General features: G+C 27.4%; 1 protein-coding gene across 4 annotated transcripts in view; it reads right to left on the bottom strand.

Annotated features, from left to right (window-relative positions):
- Window positions 1–315: 315 nt before the first annotated feature.
- Window positions 316–27,839, bottom strand: part of LOC142332454 (FGFR1 oncogene partner 2 homolog) — a 48,634-nt gene continuing 21,110 nt past the window's right edge. Inside the window, exons 4-7 of one of the 4 annotated variants that reach the window (XR_012758304.1) lie at window positions 27,457–27,582; window positions 19,476–19,972; window positions 3,400–4,307; window positions 316–446 (exon numbers count right to left, since the gene is read on the bottom strand). Coding sequence is in view for 3 of the 4 variants with exons in the window: in XM_075378901.1 (XP_075235016.1) it covers window positions 19,493–19,972; window positions 27,457–27,582 (606 nt within the window). In the remaining variant the exon portion in view is untranslated. Of the gene's footprint in view, window positions 447–3,073; window positions 4,308–19,254; window positions 19,973–27,456; window positions 27,583–27,839 lie in introns of those variants that run through there. The other 3 variants (XM_075378901.1, XM_075378903.1, XM_075378900.1) reach the window with 3 other exon arrangements.

A 27,839-nucleotide genomic window follows, 5' to 3' on the forward strand; every position in this document is an offset into this window, starting at 1 on the left:
GCATTGCGTCTTAGAATATTTGAATGCATGATTCTGATGCAAAGAGAATATGATTGCATTTACGATTATATCAAAACAATGTTTGTTAATGGGACAAGCAGTTCAAAATTTTAAATGTATTGGCTAAGATATGTTCAGAAATGATGAAAAAAATTGAGAAAGTTATCTTAAATAAAAAAAATTTGTTCACATAAACTTGGACTGACAACACAACTGTTTATTTAATGATATAAATAAATATTTTTACGTCACAAAATATTAATTCCAGTTCTCATAATGTATTTGAATAATGTCCAGGTAATAATCAAATAATATATTAAATTGAACATACGGTAAAATTACAAAATATTTTTCTTTAATTTTGGGCTTGTTACACACGTCTCCATTTTTCCTTTCAGTTACAATAATTAAAATTTCCATTAAAAATTTATGAATACACCGTAAAACTGAAAACCAAATAAAGAAAATTTAAGCTAATTTTTTTTAAATTAAGATTTTCATGGTAAATAAAAATATAAACATAAGTCATAAAATAAAAGAAGACGGTAAAAATAAACACTGATAAATTATGCAGATTAAAACCAACCTCTTGCAGTGAATATGTTACTCGTTTATTTTCTAAAGTATCAAGAGGCTGTCATCCAAAATTAGTATGAATAAAGATAAGAGATGAATTTGGAATCGTAAAGAAAGAATAATGAAATTGACCTATATTCTTTAAATAATATGATGGCTTTTAAATAAATAAATGACAACATTTTCATCCCGTCCCAATATACACAAATAATTTAAATGTAGCCTATAAATAATAATAATAAACAAATTTATTCTTAAAATATTACTATTAGTTTAAAGTAAATGAGTCAAACAATTGTTTATTCATATTCTAAAAGAAATATGAATATTCTGGAAAAAACCTTGAAACACATCATTAATAACTGGAATCTACCACCGTTTAGAAAATAAAGAAATATTACAAGTTAAAAACTTCAAAAAATTGAATTTTTATGTCAATCATTTTAACTTCCTTGTATAAAGTAAAGGAAGTATTGTGATCATGAAAAATTTAGGTTTTCCGATTTCAACGGAAATATCCATTTAGACCATCACTGAATCCATTTTGACTAGTTTTGGTGTGACATCTTTACGTATGTATGTAACTCTCATAACTCAAAAACAATTAGCCATATGATTTTAAAATTTTGGATTTAGGACATTGTAACATCCAGTTGTGCACCTCCCCTTTTGATTGCAGTCGACGCAAAAGTATCCAAAAAAGACCAAAATTCCAAAAGGTTTGGATTTTGGACTTTTTCTTAACTGCAGTAACAAGCCGTCACTGAGAGCTTTTCAACGATATATATAAGTGGTACTTATTTTCATTAGTTCCACATTTATAGCCAAATAAAATTTTAATTAATGAAATATTTGGACCTTATAACAGGAAGGCACATCGATTCAATTTCCTTTTTTTTTAATTTAAATATATTGATTTATTAATAATTATTAACCTGAAATTGTAAAAAAAAATGTTATAATAAATAATAATTCAATAATAACAACAAAAAAAAATATGTAAAAAATCAGAAGTTATTAGTAAAATGAAATGTACTTTTAAAAATGTGTATACGTAATTTAATAGGCATTATTACATATGCGTATATATAATAGATTGGTGAAACATCTGATTATTTAATATTAATTGAAAATTATAATTTAGAATCATTTTTTTTTCTAGTTTAATTGTGAAGCTTGTGCATTAGTTTATGGAAATACGGAATAGCAAGTTTTAGCAAATGAAAAGTCTTACTGTAAGGCATATGTCATGCCTTACTGTAATTTGAACACAGTGACTTCTGGATGAATGTGACAATGCCACTCTGTCAAGAGGATTATATTCTACCTTGTGTCAATAAGAAGTTAAAATAATTGTAATTTCCAGACATTACAATTAGCAAATATTTAACACAGATGAATAAATTAATGACATATGTGAAACCAGTAATTTACTCTGTGTATGTATAAATAAAATTACAGTGGGACGCCTATTATCAGAACTAATTTTTATTTAATTGACTTTTTGCAATTTGTATAGCACAAAATTACATATTACAAACATAAATTATTTATGCTTGTTTGTGGTCATGTCCATTCACAATATTCTAGCTTATATAATAATTTAACCATTAAAAAAAAAGCTTTGCCTGCATTTCAACTTTCATGTAAAATTTGTTCATATATATCAATATGAGGGTATGAGTCAAATTGTGTAATGTAAGGCTTTTTTCACATTGTCCGTAATAAATAAAAAATAAACTTAAAAGGAAAAATGAACTGTAGGGATATATAAAAAAATTCAAGAATAGTAATATAAAATTTGGGTAATATGAATAAATATAAAATAACCAAAAAAAAAAATTGAAATAAAATAAAATAATTTTTGTTTAAAAATTGTTTTTTAAATAATACCTTACAATTCTTTAAATTCTAATGCATATAACAGTCAAATTAACAAATTTTTGCCAAATAATAAGGAGGGACTTTTGTCCAGGCTCTGCAATTGGTAGGGGATATATAAATTCCGGGCTATATTTGCATTCTGTTTTAAATTTTTACTTTTAGAAATCAGCCAAAATTAAAAACCATCTACCAGTAACTTTCTAATTGTTATTTGGGTACAAAATTATAACAATGACATTTAAAGAATTGTAAAATATTCCTACTTTTTAGGATAATTTTTGCGATCAGTTTTATTTATTTTTTAATCTTTGCAACAAAGTGATTTACCAGTAAACTCACAATTTTTTGGGAGGTTAATGCTACAGTATTGTCTTTTCTGGCTGGAAAAACATTTTGTAAACGTTTTTTTTTTGCTTACATAGTTCTTGCTGCTCCAAAATCAAATAAATAAGAAATCTTGATAATATTTAACTTTCCATTTTCATTTTTTATTATTATAAATAATTTGCTAGGTGCAAATTTAAAGTCCAGCTTTGAAATTTTTAAATATATTCATATAAAGCTATAATTCCAATCAGTTTTGAATAAAAAACTTTTTACAGAAGTCTAGATTTTGGGTTGAATAATGTGAATACATAAAAAAATAAAAATTATTTGATTTAACAAGTTTTGGAACTAGAAAATTCAATTAAAAACTGGTTTCAGATGTTATTCATCCACTTCTAAGCAGATGAGAAATGAATTATAGAGTAAATAAAATATTCTACAGACTTGACCAGAATTTAAATGCAGAACTTTCTATTTGTATATACTACGGTACTATTTTACCACACAGATGAGTATTTTTTAAATTTAGAATTAAATGTTCTGTATTATTTCTAATTATTTTCAATCAAACAAAATATTATTTGATAAACGATTTGAATAAAATCTACCTACCATAATAATGAAATTCCAGACCTTGACTCCCAAAATAAAAAAATACATATATATATTTATAATTTTGTTTCCAGTTTAGTTCATTTCTGTAAAAGATTATGCGGTACTTTTTCGTTTTATGCCCTCCACTTTTTTCACATTTTTTACATAAAAATTTCTTAATATATCCTGGTAATATGCTGTTTTATACCAGTCATTTTAAACATTCTTCATATTGACATTTTTTTACAAATTAAAAAAAATTGATTATAACCATTATTGGTTATAATTATAAATATAATCTAACCAAACTTAACCTACGTTCACTTTGGTTGCTAACCTTGACTAATTAACAGGTACACATTACTGTTATTAGTCAAGGTTCAAGCGAAGCGAACATAGGTTAAGTTTGGTTAGATTATATTTATAATTTTTCTGCAATACCTCCAAATATTCTCTGATTTACAAGAATTCTGCCTCTACTGTAATTTCTTTTTGAAAATGAAGACCTTTCCCAATCTGTTCCCATCTACCTTTTTTGGGGTTTTTTAATAAATGATCAGCACATACACTATTTCAGGTATATTTTTCAATACGTTATTATTTTAATTGACATTAACCTACGCTTGCTAACTTTGACTATGTTTCAAATGACTGGTATAAAACAACATGTTGTGTATTTTCTCTAATGTTTTATTCATTAATTACTTTAAAATATACTATATTAAGTAATTTTTATGTGAAAAAATGCAAAAGTGGGAGGCATTAAATGAAAAAGTACCAATGATGCAACCAATTTACTGTAATATGTATATAAAATATATATATATTTTTTTATTTTTTTAATCCAATATTCTTCTTTATTGTTAATGTAAATTATGAACATTATTAATTCGATCTTGTAGATAAATGAATCGGGAAAATAAAAACTGCAAACAAAAAAAACACAATTAAAAAATCTATTACATTTACTTTTTTAAAAATATTGATTTTTTTTTTTTACATTCTATAATAATTACTAATAGTCTTACATTAATCTTAAAAAAGAAGGAAATTATGATGTCATTGTAATAAAACTAATTCAGGTGGAAAAAATGAAAGAATAAATAAGATTATATTACACAATATTCATAATAGTATTAAAATGCCTATCGTGTACATAATAAATATGTATGACAAAAATTAAACTACACATAATTAATACATTTTTATCAGTAACGCTAATAAGAAAAATTTAATCTAGATATTATAATAATATTTATCAACTACAGTATAAATTAACAGATAATCTAAATAATATTAAGCGAGGTAAGATATGAGCTGTGAGTTGCGTGATTAAATGAAAAACTAGTTCCAAACTAGAAAGTTTAGAACTAGTTTGTTAGAAGGGGTTCATTGTTCATGTCTAACCTCATTATCTGCTATGTATAAATTGTAAAAACTAAGTGCTACATTAATCTATAGTAAAATATAATTTTTAATATTAATAATAATAGTATAATATCAACATAAATGACATACTTTTAAAACAAAATTTATTGTGATAAACAAAGTAGTTGATTTTTACAGCAAATAATAAATAAATATAAAAGGTGTGATTATAGCTCATGATTAGTGTACTGATACAGTTATACTGGAATATAATAATAATAATAAATGCTTTAACTTCTTCAGATTTTATATATTCCACTTATTGGACAAGATTTAAATTACATGTGAAGACCTAGCCGCATAGATTCCATCGGCAAAGTAACATTCTGGAGAAATTATTAACATAAATATTGCGTGCAGCTTCAACATCTATTCATATACATAAAATACCACTTTATATTAAATAAGCATATCTTTATAATAAGAGTAAATTATACAATCACAGGGGGAAAGGAAAAAATATTTTTCTACATGTAAAAAAAAAACTATCTCAAAGACCCCTTGCTTTGGTGGATCATGGGAAACTGGGTTAAAATCCTTGATCAGAGCAACATCACAAAATACATGATTAATTATAATACAGAGCGATTCACAAAGTATGTAACAAACTTTCAGGAGATATGTTCTACTGGTGAAAATAAAGAAGAAAGTTCAAATAAATATAGGTTTGGAAACACTTTGTTAGCAAACGTTATCTGGCAAAACATTTCACTCTGATTTCTGCATCTCTGCTAAAATTAATCCAGATTGTAATTCTTCAGACCCAAATTAGGGGGAAAATTTTAAAAAATCTGAAAAATTGGAAAAATAGATTCGTAAGCTGTATTTCTAGTAGTTTTTGAGAAATCTGTGGTAAAAGACAAAAGATTTTGGTCAAAAAACACTGATTTATGTTTGGCTTAAAATAACATTTTCAAATGGAACGCATAAAAGTTATAAATAAAATGTGTAGAGAATTTGATTCTGAGTAAAGCAGTATGAATAAAGTCTACAGAATCTAAATACAAATGTAAAAATTTCAAAGTTTATTAAAAGGAGAACATATCAAAATGTGACAGATTTTCAGTATTATAAAACAGATTTACTTCAGTCATCTACTACAGCTGCATTTCATTTCAAACAACAAAAAAGAATAATAATAAATACATTTTTTATTCTGATCAGTACATAATAAAGTATTACATCACAATGTTATACTAAATAATTATCTTATAAATTTATCTTGTAAATTTAATTTATAAGATAAATTAAAAATATAAAAACATAAATTATAAATAAAAAACAGACACGTTTAAAGATCACATTACTAAAAATATATAATGTTAAGGTAAATACATTAAATATAAAAAAGTTACTACAAAATAATTCACAATTCAGAAGCTCCTATTGAAGATTATTTTGTGCACTTTACATGATATTCATAAAATCCTGTTTTTTTAATTAGCATTATTAACAATTCATCAACAGGGTAATATTGTTTCCGTAAAAGAAAATAGTTTAATTATATTTTAAATAAATTTTTGGAAAGATTTTTCAAATGGTTTGGCAATTTATTATCTTGTTAGCTGAAGTATTGTGTTTTACAGAATGAAAACAGTTCTATTGTCTGGTTTGGTAAAACTGAATATTGCTACTTTTTAAGAATAAATGACCATTCTTTTCAGTACAGATTGCTCATTCATAAATAATAACAAAAGGGTAACTTAATAAATTTAATTCTCTAAATATAGATTGATATAATTATATTAATGGGCACATGCATGATGATGTTATGATAATTACTTTTGTATCGTAAAAACGTGTTCTTACTTTTGAGAAATTCCAGAAAGATGGCATTATACTTTAGTTGAGAGGGTATAATAAAAATTTAATAATGATCACAAGCTTAGCGATTTATTAAGGCGGTTAAAGAGCAAAACAGTACAGCTTGATTTTATTACAAAAAAAAAATTTGCCAAGAGAACTTTATTTTTCTGTTTTGCCTCCGGAACCACTGTAAGGTATTATTTTAGAGGATGAATGAGGATGATATGTATAAATATAAATGAAATGTAATCTTGTACAATGTCAGGTTGACCATTCCTGCCCGAGAAGTGTGGTTAATTGAAACCCAAAGAACACCAGTACCCTCAATCTAGTAATCAAATCTGTATAAAAAAACTGTCTTTACTAGGATTTGAACTTTCAACTTTAAAATCAACCGATTTGCGATGAGGAGTTCACCACTAGACCAACCTGGTAGGTATGCCAAGGGAAGTTGTCAGCTAATAAAATGCCCAGAAATTTTACTTCATGGGCAATAGAAATAAATACTACCATTATCATTAAAGGGAATTCTATTGTTGCGATCAAAAATGTTAGGTCTGAAAAGCACAATGCAACAGTTTTACCCACATTTAATTTTAGATTGTTACAATCTATGAAGTGAATAATTTTTTGAACTGCTATCATACAACTTTCAATTCATTTTTATCAATTATCTTCTGTTACAGATATAATTACATCATCTGTAAAAAATATTATAACGAATGGATCAACTTTTTGGGACAGGTCATTAATAAACAAAAAAAAAATATATGCTTTAATAAAAAAAATGTGTATTTAGATTAACATTACTGGGATTAAATTCTTAACTTTATAAACAAATATGCAATACAGTGAATTTCTGTACCATGCTTCCAGATAATTTAACAAAATAAACAGCAGGAATTAAACAGAAATCATTAGAATTAACAAATATATCTTACAAAAAAAAAAGTAATTGTTCAATCTAATGAAAAAAATTCTGTCACTTAGTATACATTAACACCATCTGTTTTTAAATCAAGCTCAGTAACATCAAACCCATTACACAACAAACAGTTGAGAGAAGATTGAATTCAATACCACACTCACTTTAAATTAAAAGAAAATGATAGCAAATGTAATTAATTAATTAATTAACTATAGCATACTTTTCTTCTTAATAATTGTGAAAAGTAATTTTATATTTAATTAAATTTTTATGTTACTTAAAAGCAAGATAAAATCTTTCTCATTCAAAAAAAAATGCAAATAATAAAAATTTTGATTAATAACATTTTTAGAAACTTTAAAAACTCTTAGAAAAATTGTCATGAATGGCAGAGTTATAAAAAATAAAATAAAATTTATTCTGATTTAGATCTGTACAGTTATAAAGAATGAAAATGTATAAAATTATTTGTTTTAAAGATTTACAAGGAAAAGGAACATAAAAATAACAAGGAAGTAAATTTTAATAAACATTGAATTTTAAAAAACAAATCAAATTACAAAACATATCAGATTGTAACCAATATGTCAGTGATGATAATGAAACATATAACCATTAACTTCATTCTAATTATTATTACTGTAATTTTTTTAAATAAATAAACCCGTAGGTCTCTAGTTCAAATTCTGGTTATGTATGGCATTTTTCATATGCTACAAATTTCCATTTTCCTATTCTCCGATTAAAAGAAGATGATTCAAATATAGAAGTACATAATCTGCTGAAAAGTAGATTATAAATCAAACCGCTCAGGCATGACAGAGTGGTAGTCCCTCAGTCTTTCGTTTGGAGGTTCCAGTTTTGAATCTTGGTCAGATATGATTATAAAAATTCTGGAAAACTCTTTCACCTAACTCAGAGAATCTGGGAAATTCAGGTTAAAAAATCATTAAACAATCAGTAATAGCCTATAATATAGTAGATATTTTTCTTATTACTGTTGGTAATCTATAGTCATGATGTAAATTACTGGTATTTAGTACCATTAACGTATCTTTATATCTACATAGAATTTATTTGACATATTTTTTTTTGTCAAGTCATGTATAATATACTCTTAAGAATTTCTTAATAAAATTGGTAATTTTAATTTTCAATCTAGTTGAACTGAATTTTGTCAGTACTACCAGTTATTGATCCAACTTTTTACGTCGGGTTATCTAAAAGGTATTAGCCTTTGGAGGTCAAAATTGAGAATACATTTTTTGTTATTGGAAAATAACATTATGAGACCACATATGTTTTCGGTGACCTGCCATTTTTCTGTTAACACCATAATCTCGATGCTATAGAACTTGTGTGGTTTGTGGTCAAAATATTGACATGTGGTTTTCACAGGCATCTTTTGAAACTAACTTAGCACCATTAAGGGAGTTCTGCAGAAACTAGAACAAATGAATGATAATCTGATGGTGCCTAAAACAGCATGGTGTGATAAGATTTTTATTTTCTGAATGTGCAAAACCATGACAAAAATTTTATTATTTTCAATAATAAAATTTTTGTAATTTTCAATGTTTATTATTGATAAAGTATTTAGTAAAATAATGATTCTGATATTTGAAAATGGGTGTTTTAGAGAAATAATTCATAAAATTAAAGTCACTTTTTTTTTTGAATTGATATTGCCACATAAGTTTTAAGCTTGTGCGTGGAATAAGAAATGGAATTTTTTTATAGCATATGAAAAATACCACAACTGACCAGGATTTGAATTCCCCGGGACTTCTAGATGAAAGGCTGAGACAATACCACTCACACCACAGAGGCCGGCAACTCATTTAATGGATAAAGTATCATTAAACTTTAGTATATAAACCATTTATTTATTTATTTTTCTAATGATAACAGCCTTCTGTCAATTACAGTTATTTTACAAACATTATATAGACGAGATGGATTTTGAATATTAATATAGATAACTTTATAAGACAAGAAAAAAATAAATGTGACCAAGATTCAGGACCCAAAATTTTTTAGCTAATAGGTAGATGCAAACACTCAACTGTAGGTCGTCGTTGTATGTATTAAACAAACATGCATAGGCATGTACATAAATGTATATATTAGTTTTTTGAAATACCTTTTTATATTACAATTTCTTTCTGGTTTGAGACTGTAGATATAATGCATTATTTCACAACAGAAAAGAATATATTGCTTGATACTACCTGTTCCAGTATTTCTTATGGCTGTGATGTAAAACAACTGAGGTATAAGTGGCACTAATAATAGTTGCTTCACCAATAAATATTATTAATTATATTAATAGCAACATAGCCGGATCATAATGAATTAAACTTATACACTTTTTTTAAATGAAATTATATACATCCCAATAAAAACAGAAGAATTTATTAAGGTAATAGATTTTATACGATGTATAAAATCTGAAGTACAATAAGTTCTTCTTCTGCTCTATATTGACATCACTCATCCTAAGAGGATTAGAACACACTAAGTTATTTAATTATCATGTTGCAAAATATAAATTTAATAAAGATATCTGAAAGTTAGCATTTTGATTTCTAAGAGGATAGTAAAACATTTCAGATAATTGAAAATCCTATTAAAAGAAGAGTCAAGTAAATGTCTAAATTATAAAGATTTAAGTGTAGTAATATTGCTCATAACTAATTCTAAATATTATAATTATACAACATGTATTATCACATTTTAATGAAGTCACATATATCTACATCACAATTAAACTTTGATAATTTGGATTATTAGAGGCAAGACCATTACAAATTACTGAAATTGTGAATTAGTCAAATTTAACATACTTATATTGTATTAATATAGTATAAAGTGTGGCTACTTAATACAAGAATTTAACAGAATAGAATGAGGCCTCTTTCCTCAATTATATTGTAATGGTTCTATTTTTGATACATTTTATCTCACTGTAATTTTTATAACATTTACACACTGATGTGATTTTGAAACTATCTAATTTGAAGTTATTTTGTTATAATTATAAATTATTATACAGTTTATAAAAAAAAAATCATGCAATTGTATATTGGAACATGTCCAGCCAAAACTCAACTGATTAATTAAAGTTATATATGAGAGTCGTTCAATAAATAAATAAATAAATAGCCACAGCAGAAAACCTATTTAATATTATAAACTGAAACTGCTGACATTTAAGTTGGTAACTCTGACATAGAAAATATCAGCTATTTGAAAAAATCTCCTTTACAATTTCTTTTGTTTATATCAAAATGTTGATGCTGCTTGAAATATGTACCATGGAAAAACAGCATGCTGTGATAAGATTTTTATTTTCTAAATTGTGAAACCAGCCGAAATTTACTTATGGATATTAAAATAGTACAGTAAAAAGTTTACCAAATTTTTATAAGCAGATTGAACAGTTTAGACTGGGTAGAACAAGTGTTACTGATTTTCAATGGAGTGGAAGTGGACCGGTGGAAGTTTTTGACTGACACTTTGCAAAACAACATTAATGATCTTATTTGCAATAACAGACACATAAAAACTTGAGAATTTGCTGAAATTTATAGTACATCTATTTACACTATCCGTTCCAAAATCCATGATAAACTGAATCATTGCAAAAATCTATGCAAGGTAAGTTCTGATATGATCTTCAAAGAGATCTGAATACACATTGTACAAAATTTAAAAAGTATTAAATAGTTTTTAGCAGAAGGTAATGTTTTTATGAATCACATAATCATTTATGATTAAACTTGCATTCATCATTTCGAGAAGGACTCAAGTGACAGAGTGTGTAATAAAAATATCAGAGTTCATCTGTCAGAAAAAAATTCAAAACCTATGCATCAGCCAGTAAAGTGATGGTAACAGAGTTTTGGAACAATAAAGCCCCAATTTATTGTGATTTTTTTCAATGACCAACATACAAACAAGAGCGAGTACTAGTTTTACATGCCAGAAATCCCTAAGAAAAATCCATCCTGATCTTGCATAATTAGATTTTTGTTTGTTTTGTCCTCTCAAACAGTTGTGGCACACTGAATTCAACAATGAGCAGGTCAGAATGCAATACAAGAATGGCTCGGACACTGATGTGAAGAATTCTTTACTTTTGTTATAAGAAACCTCACAGAAAGATATAAACAGCCTAATGTAGCCAGAAATTATGTACAAAAATAATGAGCATTTCATTGTCATTGAATAAAAACTAATTTTTGTTGTAATATGTCTCTTTAATTAATGAATAATTTACATTAACAAAAATTATGGCAAAAAAAACATCAGTTCTGTAAATAGCAATATCTATTTTCTTACTATTAAGTAAAAGGAAACATAACAAAAATCACTTAGCACTCATTTTTTGTTACAAAAATATTTTATCTGACTAAATATATATATATATATTTGTATCTTTTTCTAAATTAAAAAAATATATATATATTCAGTATTAACAACTTAACCACCAAAATAGTAAGAGATAAAATGTAAAAATAAAACTAATACCAATAGTTGACTTTCTCAGGACTATATATAAATATATATTGCATACATACAACACATAAATCTTAACTGTAATATGTACAGTACATACCGTAGTTTTGTTTAACTGAATTTGAGCATATTATAACAAACAAAGCACAACTGAATAGCACATTCAAAATGGTAAAATTACTGTACAAAGAAAAAGTTTCCGATATGACTAATTCTGATACAATTTGTAAACGACATTTAAAAAGACATAGACATTATAATCGATGTTTTTTTAATAATATTTAACTGTAAATTAATACACGAGCTCTTAAGTCATAAGTTATACCATATTTTATACCTAAATAAGCCTGTCTTTTAGTAACAAGTTCAACCAATTTGAAAAATCAAACGGCAAAAACTGTCGACCTCCAACAATGAATAAAATACGGAGATACTTTAGAAAGTAGAGTACCTTAGGTACAGAGGTCGATTCTAAGAAACATCCATTCTTTCCGACAATAATCTAGGACAACATTTTATTAAATTTTTAACAAATTCTTCATGTTTGGCGAATCTTGTGTATCTGGCAGTTATCTTTATAAAGTGCAATAAAATAAACTTACCATTACAAGGAAAGAATATTTCAATTATAAGATAAAATCACAACATTTTAGGAATTACAATTCTGGGTTTTTACAAGCAAAAAGATAATTTTAATTAGTTTCCAACCTCACATGGATTTTTGAAAAAAATTCTAAAATACTTGAAGAATTTTATAATGTAATTTTAGAACAACTGTACGACTTACAAAAAAAACCTTCCAAAATATTTTTAAAAATCTAATGAGTACAATTCCTAGGTTTAGAATCCATTTATACACAGGCTAGTAGACTTAACACGATTATTAAAATCTAATAAAGCTAATTAGTGACATTTATTTAAAATAAAAAAAAACTACCATTAAATAATTACTGAAAAAATTTAACAGAAAAATATTGGAGTATGTCAAAATTACCTCTACTCTTGTTTTATTTTATTTCCTTTCACAACAACATATTTATGCAAAACAGGATTTTAATATTACACTGCAACCAAATCAAAACCCAGAAACAGACGATGCTATACCAGATGAGAAACTTATTGCTAGTATTCCACCAGCTATCAAAAAAATTTGTAATTCAAAGACCAAAAAAACACTGCAGTCTTTAAGAATGTAATGTTACAATATTTAATTATATAGTTCATTTTATGACTCCTATTTGTTTTGTTTTAAATAATTATAAGGTTTGTTCAAAAAATAACTGAACATTTTTAATTATGCGCCGATAGATATTTATTAATGTGCGTCTGGCAGCATTGTTCTGCATAACCTCCTCTGTAACCAAATGTTCTTAGATTGTCGATATCTTGTTTAGTTTTCATGTTATTGTTATTTGAGTGCAAAATGTTTAAGTGTTGGTAATGATTTTTGTAATGTGTGATTTTCAGGAGCAATGATACAATATAAAATTGTGTGAAACTGGAGAAAACATTCACAGAAACGTTTTAACTACTGAAACAAGCCTATGGAGATGATGCTCTGGGTCATACGCAATGCTACAAATGGTTTTCACAGATTTAAAAGTGGTTATCAATCAATTGAAGCTTGCTTCACTCATTAATCTTGACTAGCGAGTGACGAGAGCCACATTGTCAGATCGTGTGGGAGTTGAACAAAGCGGTTGCTTTGTTCAACCGTTTTGTGGCAGCGAATTGCTGTCTTTGATGAGATAAATTTAATTATTGATAGTCATACATGTTTTAGTAGTTGACGGGGTGCACCTACCAATTTTAGTGAAATATAACAAGCTGGTGGTGAAACAAGCACGCGAGTGGTGTATGGTACCATGCTTATTCCGCTCACGCTTTTAGGTTAGCTCTAGGAGGTAGTTACGGCACTGGTCGCTAAACTATTTCAGAGTTCAGTAGCCGTTTGTGGCACAGACATTCGATGTTATGCTTTAGGGCGACTGAATGGGGTGGTGGCGGGAGAAATGCAAAGCAAATCAATTGAATAGCAAGTAAAGGTTAGCAAGGGAAGCGAGCGTAGGTTAAGTTTGGTTGGATTATATTTATAATTTCTCTGCAAATACATACTGATTTTTAAAAAAAAAATTGAAAAAAGGATCTGTTAGATTTTGAAAAAGTACCATTATGTGATAACATATAACCATTAACTCTTTGGTAACACATACCAAACTTTTAGTAACAACATAATCATTTCAGCAAGATCATTTACATTAATAATACTGTATATGTAATTAAAGGTTTTTATTAATTTTTAATAAAGAGTGGCCCTACAATAACAATCACTGTTCGAATTGCCAATACCATCCTAATAAAATAAATATACACAGTCTTAAAAAATATCAAACATTGAATCAAGTACTTGTAATTGCTTCTCGTTCCTAAAACTTGTACTTGTAAAATTGAAATACTGGAAAATTGTACTAATAAAATGTTTATAATTATATCGAAAATAAAATTGGTGTTATAGGATCTTCTTATGATATTATAATAGTAATTTAAGTATCAAAGAGGTCTGTTATCTGTTTTTACGGCCCACAGATTCTACTTTTCATTAACAACTTAAACATTTTTTAAATTAAAAAAATTAATTGATAAATAAAATAAAAAATGAAAAATAATACTAAAATTTTAAAAAACACAGGAAAATAATACAAAATTAAATTTATTAAAAAAAATAAAAACAAAACAATAATAAAAATACAAAAAAATTGATTAACAAATGATTGTAAAAATACATACGAGTTAAAAAATAGTAACAATAACAAAACATAAGTTTAATAATTAAATCAAAGTATACAAATAAATAAAGTGGTTAAGATTATTTAAAAATTGAAAAGAAATGACACATGCAAGAGTCAAAATATATAATTTGTTTCATTTTATATTATAAATATTTTGCAGCTTGTTTGTAATAAAACATTTAAGTTGAAGACAACTGCCAATAAATTAATAAGCTAGGATAGGATAGTTCTAACTATTTTAATTTGAAAAAAATGATAAACCATATATACCAGGAAAAATCTTAGATAAATAGGTAATACTGAAAACAGCTCATATATGTGATAGGCTCACTGATCTATCGCAGGTAGATCCTGTGACAGGCCAGCAAAATTAAAACAAGGAAAGAAATGTCTAAGGAGATGTCCATTTATAAAAAGAATATTATTTGTGCAAAGATTATTCCTTAAATTTATCATTTGCAGACTGTAATTTCTCAACTGGATTACACTTTTTTAATTATACAATTTTTATTTATTTTAAATATTTTATTAACTGGGATCTCACTGAACAATTTTCATTCCTTGCACAGGATGCTTTTTATTTGTTATCTAGTAATTAATTGATTAAGATGACTTTTTCTTTGTATAAAATTCTACTTTTCACAATCAATTAGCGCATTTAAAAATGATTTTATATGTGTAATATGCATCTGATATGTACTGTATATTAGACAACATAACTAATAACTACAGTAATCAATGGCAACCTTACATGAAGAAATATGGTATTATGTAATGAGATGTATAATGGTATACAAAATATAGAAAAAAAATTCAATCATTTGATTAGTAAGTATTATCATAATAATAATTAGTGATATATATATATATATATACACACATAAAATGGGTACTACTACATATAATGAATATCGGTACAAACCTCATGAGGAAGAATTTAAATTTTACAAATTTTGCAATACTTCATTTTTTTATTATTGAAAACTATTTCACAGTTCCATAAAAAATCTCTGATAAAAAAAATTAAATAGGATTCACTGACAGGCAGAGGCAAGGATAGGTTTATATGATATTAGGTGAATGTAATCTAAAAATGTCTCCTCACTGAATAAAAAAAGGATACACATTATACTCAGATTTTTTGCTTTTCATTTTTAAAAATCAATTAATTATATTTTAACAAACTGGTTTTTATTTTATAAGAGGCATATCAATTTTTTAATTGAAAAAACTGAATCAACTGAAGACAAATTTTCTGTTACATTGATATGGTCTATTTCGGTTATTTGTGATCTTTAAGGTGTAAAAAAGAAATATGGTATTTAAAAAAAAAAATTATTATAAAGTCAGAAATACTACAAATTTAAATTTAATGGCTTCTATAAAAAAAAAAGATAAAAAATATTTGTTAAATCCGGCACAGTTTTGAAAGAGAATGTTATAACATTTACCAGAATTTGTAAATAGAATACTGTATATTAAGCAACCTCGAAATGACAATAACACTCCATGGGTAAAAAGCAAATGGAACGGCACACCAAATTATAGTGTTAGTTACAGTAAGTTTATAATTGGACTAAAGTAATTCAAATTTAAAAAGATATTCATTACTAGCTTTGTCAATTCACGTTACCGACATAGTTTCACATTTTACTATCACATGACTACAGATTTTTTTTATATTAATGCATACAAGAAATTATATAATATTTAAATTTTAAACAATTTAGGTAATTATTTTACAAAACAATTTTTTTTAATATTTATTTTATACAATTCAGGGAAAACAACAAAAAATATTTCAAATCATAAGTTGCATTCCTGAACCGCATTATATCTATAAAAATGTATAATTTGAGGCTATGCCTCAGATAATAGAATAATGATTGTAATAATATTATGATGGCCAGGTTCCCGATTAATCAGGAATATCGCCAGTTTTAAGCCTCGAGTCCCAGTGTCCCAAATGAACCTTTTGGGATGCTCAAAAGTTCCAGTTTTACAGTTTTGCTATTAACCATTTTCGTCCATCGTACATACAGTTTGTGCATAGTGTCGATGTGTGAACAAATTCAAATAGGCTTGAGTGTATGCATAAGATTTACAGTAACCAGAAGCGGTAGATCAGTACTGGCAACACTGGTTTTGGCCTCCGCTTTCAGTCATTACAAACGTGTTGTGGTTGTCAGATATTTTTTTTGTGCACATGGTATCTTTTGATTCGGAAGAAAATTATATCGGTAATTGAAAACTAAAGAGTCATCTGGGAGTTTTCTTTGACGCAACGTATATGACCGACTGCTATAATTTACTACCTGTGACAATGTAAGCCATTTTATTTAATAATAATACCTTAGTGAGTTTTGCTAATACCGTATTGGCATTTTTAATATTCTAATGGTTGTTAATGTTTAAAATACATAAAATATTTATTATTATTTTAGTTTTTTGTCGTAAAAATGCCAAAGAGAAAGTCCAAATTTACTGAAAACTATAGTGAGACATATCTGTTCATTAAAAAAGGCAACTGAATATGAAGCCTTTTGCAAACACAGTAATACATATTTAAGTATTAGCCACAGAGGAATTACCGATATAAAAGATAAAGATCTTGGGGAGAGGAAAAAACTAAGTGGTCAAATATTGCTGATTGTTTTGGGATTATTTTGATAGTTTATCTTTTATGCTACAATTTTTTTTTCTTTAATCTTTTTTTGTTTTCAGGGGGGTGTCCTGATTTGACTTTGAAGAAATCTGGCAACCATAAATAATAGACACTTGACCAACTCAATATAGTTATATTTTCTTCCCCACGGTGCTGCTAGTAATAAAACAACAGTTAGAAACATGGATTGAACAAGATACATTTAAGAACATCTGACACACGATTTTGATTTTAAGTCAGTATAATCTGCAAAGTTGTACATCAACAGGAGTACAGCTGGAATTACAGAATTAATAAAAAAAAACATAACTGTTCATAAAGTTTATGAATACTGGCAAACGTGTTTTAACAGCTGAAGTAATATGTAACAATATGAAAGAAATATATCGTAAAACATAACTTCTGCTGGTGTAAAAAAAGTACACATTAATAGCTCCAGCAGGAATACAACAGATCAAGGCAGTACCTGGGTGCAGAAATCTTATAACAACCTCATCTCTACATGAAAAACAGAGATATAGACCAATAAATACAACTACATAGAAAAAACCATCAGTTTTAAAAGAAAAAAATTTACCTTGAAAAAGATTAGCATCTGAAATTAAAATACACAGTATCACTTTCCAGCATGCAAAATGTCTCCAGATTCATCAGTCACCACAAGATACAAAAGCAATAATAAGAACAGCAAGGTAGCTTCAAAAAATTCCTGGAATTGACACCTTCTGTTTAAAATAATAATCGTGGCGGAGAAATTGTTTTTATTTTTTATGTTAGCAGCAATCACGATGTCCCGATACGTTCAACATCACATTCCTGTTCCCTTTAACAACTACAACTATGTTTCTGTGAAACAGATATATACTACTACTGAAGTTCAAAATGTCTGCAATTAAATGGTATAATATATAATGCTATCTTGCTTGAAAAAGCATATGATGAAACGACAAAAAGAAATGCTTGAATGACATAAGCATTTCCATTGTATAGACAGTGTTGATGATAATAATGACGTTCATAATTGCCAATCCGTTATCATCAAAAATATACTGCATTATAAAGCGATAGAAGAAATTTTTTGAGTAAAATAATTCTAGAAAAATTGAAATAATGATAGAAAGTTGTCACCCACAATGTGTTCCCTACAATAATTTTTTGTCCAAGTACTGTACCTAAAATTTTGAACGATCTATATTTTGCATACAATAAAGTAACATCTATAGTATATCAAATCTACTGACTTATCACCAGTTGATTTTTGTTTCCTTGCTTGAGACTGACTCTGAAAGGAAAATAATAAAAAAGCACAATGACATCGCTGATGATCAAATAACTGCAGGTTTCTAAGGATGCATTGCTGAAACGTTTACACAGACTTTCTGAACATTGGTGATCGTGTTTAACAGCTAAAGAAATGTGTAACTACTACGAAAGAAATACAGCATAAAACATTTTAGTTAATAAACTTATCTTGAGAATCTTTTGAAGCAAACACACACACACATATATATAGAAAAAATTTATATGTAAAGTTTTAAAACAGCTATAAGAAATATTTAAATTATTATTGTTTTTCAACAACCTCAGGGTTTTTAAAGAAAACAAATAATCATTTAACATTATAAAGAATAAATACCTTTTACATCAATAAATAATTAATAAAATATTAAACAATATATATTAGATTAAAATTATATATATATATAAAATTTTAATTTACTAGAAATAACAAATCTTTTATAGAATAAAAGAGGTAGTACACAAAATGACTATGACTGGACAATAACATATATTAAATTATCACCAAAACTTTCTAAAATGAGCGAAAAATTTTAAAAATTCAAACACATTATGGTAAAAATACAATTATAATATAATAAAAATGTGTATATAATATTATTACTTAAGTAATTTTTAATTATATCATAATGATCATCTATTATTTATATATGCTTACAGATTAAATTTATTCTGTTATTTCTTTGCAGTCATATCTTTAGTAATGGACGTTGTTGTTGTTGTCGTCGTCGTCATTGTAGTGGGGGTATTTATTGCAGTTGTACAAGTAGATGATGAATTTTGTAATAAATTAGTGGTCCCTGGCAATTCAGATGTGACATTAGTTGATAATAATGCGGAAGGTGCGACTGTTGTAGTAGAATTATTATTACTAATATTATTATTCTGTTTATTCTTTTTATCATTTTTCTTATCTTTTCTTATTACTGTCTTATCATCAAATTTTATAATTTCTATATTTTTATCACTTCTGTCATCACCATCATCATCATCATCATCATCATCAGAATCATCTTTCGTATCAGCATTTACATGATTTTTTGTTGAAATTTTCTCTTCTCCATTTTTTAAACCCTTACCGTCTTTATTATCTTCATCTGACTTAACTTGCAATGAACCGAATTTGGTTGATATCCCTAGAAGTTCTCGAAGTCCCTAAAAATAAATAAACAGATAAAATATAAATTATAAAAATAATTTATTGTAATAACATAAATTTTATCCGCATATCACGAGCGGTAGCTTTAATGCTATACTAGATGCTACTAAATAAGGTGAAGTAATACTGAAAGTTGTGAAGAATTTCATATACAATTTGTTTATGAAAAGAAGAAACTTTATAAAAAGGAACAAAATCAAACATTTTGCTCTTGAACAAAGTTAAGTGCGTTATAAATTAACACGCTTAATTTTTAAATTATCTTTAAAATGAATCTGGGTTTCATATCATCTCTTCAGTGGTATAAGAAGGAAAAAAAGAACGGAGAGAATATCACTGGTGCCCAGATTGTCAAATTTGAATTGTTCTTTCACAGAAAATATGTTCAATATTTTTATTATTTCATCACAACATGTATGAAGCAATTATTATATAGCTGAGGATTTTCTTGCAAAACTTTTTGATATCACCCCAAATATTAATAAAAATATTGCATAATGCTTAAGTTAAAATAACTAATGTAACTGTGAAACTTTTAAAAACTTATTTTTATTATCTTTATCAAATACCAAAAATATATATATCAAATTTCATCAAGTCCTGATCATTCTTTAGTTGTAACATAATGAAATCGTGTTATATTTCAAGTCTTACTGGTGTACACTTACATTCCAACAATAATGTATACAAGAGAAACATTGAATGTGACCAAACAAGAATGGCACAAAAGTTACACTGTGGGATATTTGTGAGTAAATCAAGAAGGTACAAAATAATGTGGATGCATGATGCAATTAAGAAGAATAAATGTCATATTAAGAGAAAGCCAGAGACTGACGGAGAGGGATGTGACCCAGGCCTGTGGAGAAGGCTACATCAAGAAGGAAGGATTACATTAGGAAACAAATGGCAAATATTAAGTTCCTAAAAGCAGATTTGAAGGGAGAAGCTCATGACTAAACTCATGACTAAAACCAAATATTAACCACAGAATGTTATTTTATATTGTTTTTATTTTTATTGACCTTGGAAATGGTAAACATATATTTATAAGGAAAATGAAATTATAAGTGAGAAAGTGGCAAACTTCCCAAAAAATAAATCTGGACAAGCTGTCTAGATGCTAATCGCTGTACGACTGGCCAAGTTAATTAAAATTGGGGCTGGACATGTTGGACTCCTGTAAATTATATTCAACTCATATTGGATTACAATGACTGTAATTTTTTTAGTAATACCATGATGCAATGAACATTTAACAGAGTGAGGAATGTGTAATGAAACTGAGATGTATATTTTTACAAGTTAATATAAATTAGATAGTGGAATTTTCTAAAAATGTTTCAATTAGTAAGACAGCCTAGATAGTTGTAATAGCACATAGCTTCTGCAAAGAATATAAAAACAACTTGTGATATTCAGAATTAAAGATGTCAGTCATCTATACACATATATACATGTTAGCTTCACGAACATCTTTGGTGCAATTCCCAGTAAAGTCTTACACATATTCACATATAATTTAAATTATAAAATTATCTTGTTTGAAAATGTGTAAAGGTATGTCAAACTATAAAATAACACACACAAACACGCGCACGTGCACAGGTGACTGCAAAGTCTGGAAATGACTAAATTATAGAAAAATAAGTGTTGACTACATTACCAGAATTGAGTGTTGAAGAAGAAAACAACCTGAGTTATGTTTGAAATTACTGTCAGCCATCTTGGATCTGCTATATTGAATTCAACTTTATTTTTTTAAATGGCATGATGGCCATATTACATATGATTTCAGTATAGATTTGAACAGGAAAACTTTAGTGTAAACCCCATATACATAGCTTCATCCGTGTTTTAGTAATCGACTATTAAAGTGACCAAATCAGGATAAATGGCCGTCCCCAACGTCCATTCAAGATAAATATTTTCAGAAGAAAGGAGGATCACATATCACACATGTAACACAGCAATTTTATGCTACCAATTGAAATCGATTCTGCAAACTGTTTTCCAGAATCTCATTACTTAATTATTCAAAATCCATCATTACGATATTTGATCATTACAAAATTCTAACGGAATTAGAAACAGATGATTCATTGCATTTATTTATTAATTAATTAATTAAGTAATTATAAAAACTTATTTTTAATAATTTATAAAAAGTATTTTTCCAACAAAATGAGTAAGGTAATAAAAACATACAGAATATGTACTAAAATCACAACAGATTTTCAAAGTGACCTCCTTCTACTTGTTAACAAAATCCTGTACGCGTGTAAAAACTACGTACAGCATTCTGAATTGATTCCCATGAGATTTCAGCAAGTTCAAGAATTCTTCGTCTTAGTTCTTCCAGATTCTCAGGATTAGTTTCAGAAACTTTCTCTTTTAAATATCCTCAGAAGTATTCTAATGGACTTAAATCTTGTGATCATGGAAGCCATTCATTTGTACTCTCCAACCAATCCCTCTTACTGGGAAAATATTATTCAAGAAAGTGCAAACTTGAAGAGAATAGTGGGAGGAGCTCCATCTTGCTGAAACTATAAACTGTTAAAATTTTGTCAAAAGTAATTTTCAGTAGCAGGAATAATTTTATTTTGAAGCATACCTTCATACAAAAGTAGCCTCGTTTGAAAAGACAATATTTGCTATGAAGGTTGGGTTCTCAATAATACTGTTCCATCATAATTTCACAAACCAACAAAATGATACTAAAATGATACAATTCTTGATGCAGCTGAACTTTATAAGACTTTATATCATTTTCAGTCAAGACTTCATGGATGGAGGATTTGTTTATATCAAGGTAGCTATTAATAACCCGAATTGAGGTGTGAGAATTCTCTGTTTTCTTTAACATGACATCTAGTTTTACAACTTCACCTAAAATGGATTTAGGTCTGCCAGATTTACAATGATTTTTTTATAATTCTATATTCCTCAAATCTTTGTACTACTTTGTACGCTGTTCACTTTGTTATTGATTTTGCAATTGGAAAACGATAAGAAAAGTGTCATTAAATAAATTTCTTACTTGGTCATACGAATTTATTCAATCGCCATACCCACACATCATTAGAAGAGATATCCTTTCATATTAACTGAGTTCCCTTAATGAAAATAAAGTAAAATGCAAAGAAACATAAATTAGAAAACAAGAGAAACTAATCAACAGATTCAATGACAAAACAAACTTAACAGAAATTACATTTGCCACTCCCTACTCAAATGAGAGAAAATTATAAAATTAATTTTGACAACAATGAAGCTGTTGCCAACCATGTAAAGTAATATTTTTGAGTTTAATTTTAGAAAAAAATATTTATTTAATAAAACCACTTCAATTTTTAACTTTACTTTCAATTTTTTTGTGAAATAAATATTGTTTAATTAGAATTATGATGCATTCTTTCATTAATTTTATATAAATCTTATCTTCTCTAATTTCAAATGAATAAATGCAATGAATAAGCTGTTTATAATTTTGTTAGAATTTCATTATCGTATATCACATAATGATAAATTTTGAATAATTAAGTACAGAGAGGAGATTTTGGAAAACGGTTTGCAAAATCGTTCACAGTATGAAATTGCAATGCTACATCATATATAATTATGCTCCTTTCTAACAAAAATATTTATCTTGGTTGAATGTTGGGGATGGTCTATCCCGATCTGAACACTTTAATGGTCAATAACTAAAACATGGAAGAAAATAATAAAGTTAAATTCAATATGGTGGATCCAAGATATCCAACAATAATTTCAAACAACTCATAGTAATTTCTTTGATACGGTAATCAACTGCATTTATTCTGGTAATGTAGTCGCACTGTTTTCTATAATTAAGCCATTTCCAGACACTTGCATACTGTATTTTTTGAACACAATTGAAATTCTACAAAATAATGCTGAAACATTAAGTAGAATGACCTAAGAAAATTTAACTCAAGCGGAATATTGTGTAAACAGTGAAGGAAAGAAAATATTTTGAACAATTATTTTTTCTAATAAGTATATCATTTTATTTATTTTTAATAACTGATTTTGTTGGTAGATATTTTCAAACACTAAAATGATTCTTGATTCCAGTTTGAAATTACAATATAGTATTTTTCTGCAATGTTGTTTTTTTTTTGTAATAAAAATCAAATTTCTTTAACTTTTCTTCGACTTCAATCATATGTTTTCTCAGAATTAAATTCTCTACAAATTTTTTGATAAAATTTTATTTTTAATTACAATTTAATTAAGTTATTATACAGTAGATTCCAGATAATCAGACCGCTTCGGGACCGGGGCTTAATGGCCCTATTAAGCGATATTAATGAAAAATAGGAGATATACACAAATACGGTATACAGATGTATTCTAGTTATTAAATTTGAATTAATGATTTACTATTCTGAATTCAACAGTATTGAACATATTATAAATTACAACTTAATAAAAATTTAAATACTCTACCGTACAATATGTGTCTAACAAAATACAATACAATATTTATTAACCTTTTACATTACATAGCTACATATAAAAACAAGCCTATTACATATAAAAATAACTACTGTTCTGGTACAATGCATTACTGAATAGTTTTTGTAATTTTACATAATTAAAAAAAAATAAAATGACAGATAAACAATATAGAGGTACAAAATACAGTAATGATTGCTATTTATGATCGATATAATAAAAAACTAATTCAGTGTTTCTTACTTGTTTAAACTTTTTGAAAAAATTTTTTTTATTTTGCTTTGTCATCTCCCTTTTAATACTTGGTGTTTGACAAATTTCACACAGACTCGTAGTTCTTCTAGCGGGCTTCCTTCACTGCCATCTTATATAAAGTACTGCTGAAGTCCATCGATAAATTTTTTTGCATCTTGTATAGGTAAGCATTTAACATCAAGTTCATCTTCATCTTCTTCAATCTCGTCCCGTTGTTGAGTTCTAGTAATGTTTTTAACTATTTCTTCATCACCGGTTTCATTCTCATCATAGCACTGTATTTTTTCATCTGCATTTGAAAACTCTTCAAAATTTTGTACCTGGTGCTGCAAAAAATGTAATCATTGTCATCAGCATCGACTGTTTCAGTATCATCGTTGGCATTGACTTATAAACCACTTTTGACAAAGCACGTTTCTGATAGTGCTACTTTTCATTTCATCCCGACTATTGGCTATGAACTGAATTGCCTGCAACAAATTTACATGTGCGCTAATATCTTTAGCCGTAGCTGAGGAAGTCGATGCACTTCCTTCAATTTCTTGTAAAATGTAACTTATTAATTTACTTTGACAAATAAATTAAAAATTTTTTATTATTCCACATCAAGCAGTTGAATTAAACTCGTATTTGGTGGTAGAAACTCAGTTTGAATGTTTCGTAAATGTACATTAGGACAGGCAGCAGTTATCAATAAACAGGCAAATCTTTTCTTTTTTTCTATAACTCGCTGTCCCAAGCATTCAGCCAAAAAAAAATTTAGACTCGTCATCCAGACTTTTTTATTAAAATAATAGTGCACAGGTAAACTCTCCATTCTGATCCACTTAAAACATTGTGTTGGGGTTTACCTGCTTTACCAATAACACGAGAATTTTGAATTTGTCACTGCCAGATGTATTCATGCTACAAAAAACAATAAAGCGATCCATTGGTTTTTTGAGCCAGATAATGTGCTGTGTTTGTAATAAGAGACCCATCCAGCATAGCACGATAAAACAGGTCTGTTTTATCTGCGTTATAGATGTCATCGAGTCAATATTTCTTTATTATTTCAGGAAGTTTGGAACTCTTCCATGATTTGGCACTGTCAGTATCGGTGCTTGCCTTTTCACTATGAGTTTTTAAATTTTATTTCATGCCTCTATTTCCAACATGACAACCAACCGTCAGTTGCTTTGAAATCACAGTGTCCCACTCGACTAGTAACAGTAGAAGACTATTCATTTAAAGCTTTCTCAATGAGCGGGTCCTTTCCTTCACGTTTTCTTTTTTGACAAGTTCCTTCTTCACGTTTATTAGACCGTTCGCTACGAAGAGTTTCTTCTTGCTGTAAAATCCCAGCTATTGTAGTTTTTAATGCTCCCAATAGTTCTGCAAGTTTAGGCTGACCAGTGTTTGGTAGATAACTTTGTATTTTATCTAGCAAAGCAATTCTTTCTGCCAATGTCATGTTTTTATGTGGCATGGCTACAAATTGGATAAATCAACAACGACTTTTAACTAAACTAACACTTCAAAGTAAAAAGATAAAAGCGATTAAAAAAATTAAATGATTAATGAAAGGAAAAAGATGGGCAAAAGTGATTAAAAATAATTACCAAATAACGATAACAACAGCACCATACACGATGAACAACGGACTCACAATGAATAAAAACATTTGCTTCATCATAAGTGCATGATGTCATTTGTGTCGCTACGCACTACGTGCGCTGTGCAGACCAGTGATAGATGGAAGTTATCTCCCTTAATACAACAGTCAAGCGATTTAAATCACTAAGATCGTGATATTTTAGAAGTAAAAGAGAGAAACAAACAAGCTGTGGACCTTATAAGTGGGGACCATTAAACTGGTGTAATTTTACATGAATTATATCAATATGTTTCTGTTTTAACAAAAATTCCACAATTAAATGGCTATCCTGAATAGACAGTGGTCCTATTAACCGGAATCCACAGTATATCTAACCTAAAAAATTGTTTTGCAAATTAATTTTTTGTTTTACAAAAAAGTTGATAAAGATAAATTCTGGAACTTGTTTTATTCAATTTTTCAGTCAAAACCAAGTGAAACCATCAAATATATGCCTTAATTTAATTCCAAGAATTTCAGTACAGTTTCATTTTACCATGGAGCAGAACTCAGAACAAACATTTTTTCAAGCTTAACAAAAAGCCAAGTGTTTTTGGACCAATGTTTATATAACCTTTTTTCTTTATTTTCACTTGTCCTGAAATTCTTAACATTTCTTTCTGAGATATTCTGAATATATGATTTTTTTTGTACTGTTACAAATACACTACTGTAAATACTTGGGAGAAATGCATTTATCAATATATTATTTTTCAAAACATTTTGTAGTGTTCAACAATATTTTCAATTTTTTCTTAAGATTTATGAATTTCAATTTTAATAAAAATATGAATAAAATATTAAAAATGGGCAATGAAACTAAGATTAGAAAAGTTTAAATGAAGAAAGGCAGAGTCTGATAACAAAGACCTTATTTAAAATTCATATGCAATCTTTCAACCCAAAAAAAAAATACATGTAATATAAATTAGATTAGAGACATTTGAAACAGACAAGTTAAATATCAAGGATGTAAAGTTTTAGAGATCATTTTAAACAAATAATGAAATGTTATAGAATATTCTATCACAGCATTATTCAATGGGATGCTTTAAAAATACATTCTGAAAAAAAATGCTGATAGAACATTACAAAAAAACTTACTTGATTTTCAGTCGTCAACCTACTAAGTACTTCTTTACCTTGAGTTGCATTTTTCTCATCAATTTCTGCAGCCATTTTCATAACAGCAGCCATTTCATTCATCTTTTCTGCTTGTCTCCTAATTACCTAAATAATTAAAATAAATCTGTTTAAGTTATGAGGATCACTCAACAAACAATTATAAATATTTGCAGTTAAAAAAACACAAAATAAAAAGAATGGCGCTTCAAAAATCAGAATTTGACATTCCTGTCAACAATTTAAAGCAACTGACTGACAACTATTTAATATACATAACTAAAGTCGTGACGAAAAATCAACATTATTCAGCAATTAGGCTTATGTTTTCGAGGTTGTAAAACCAAATAAAATTTATTTCCCCA

This window comes from Lycorma delicatula, chromosome 11 (assembly GCF_047948215.1).
Source record: "Lycorma delicatula isolate Av1 chromosome 11, ASM4794821v1, whole genome shotgun sequence".
NCBI lineage: Eukaryota > Metazoa > Arthropoda > Insecta > Hemiptera > Fulgoridae > Lycorma > Lycorma delicatula.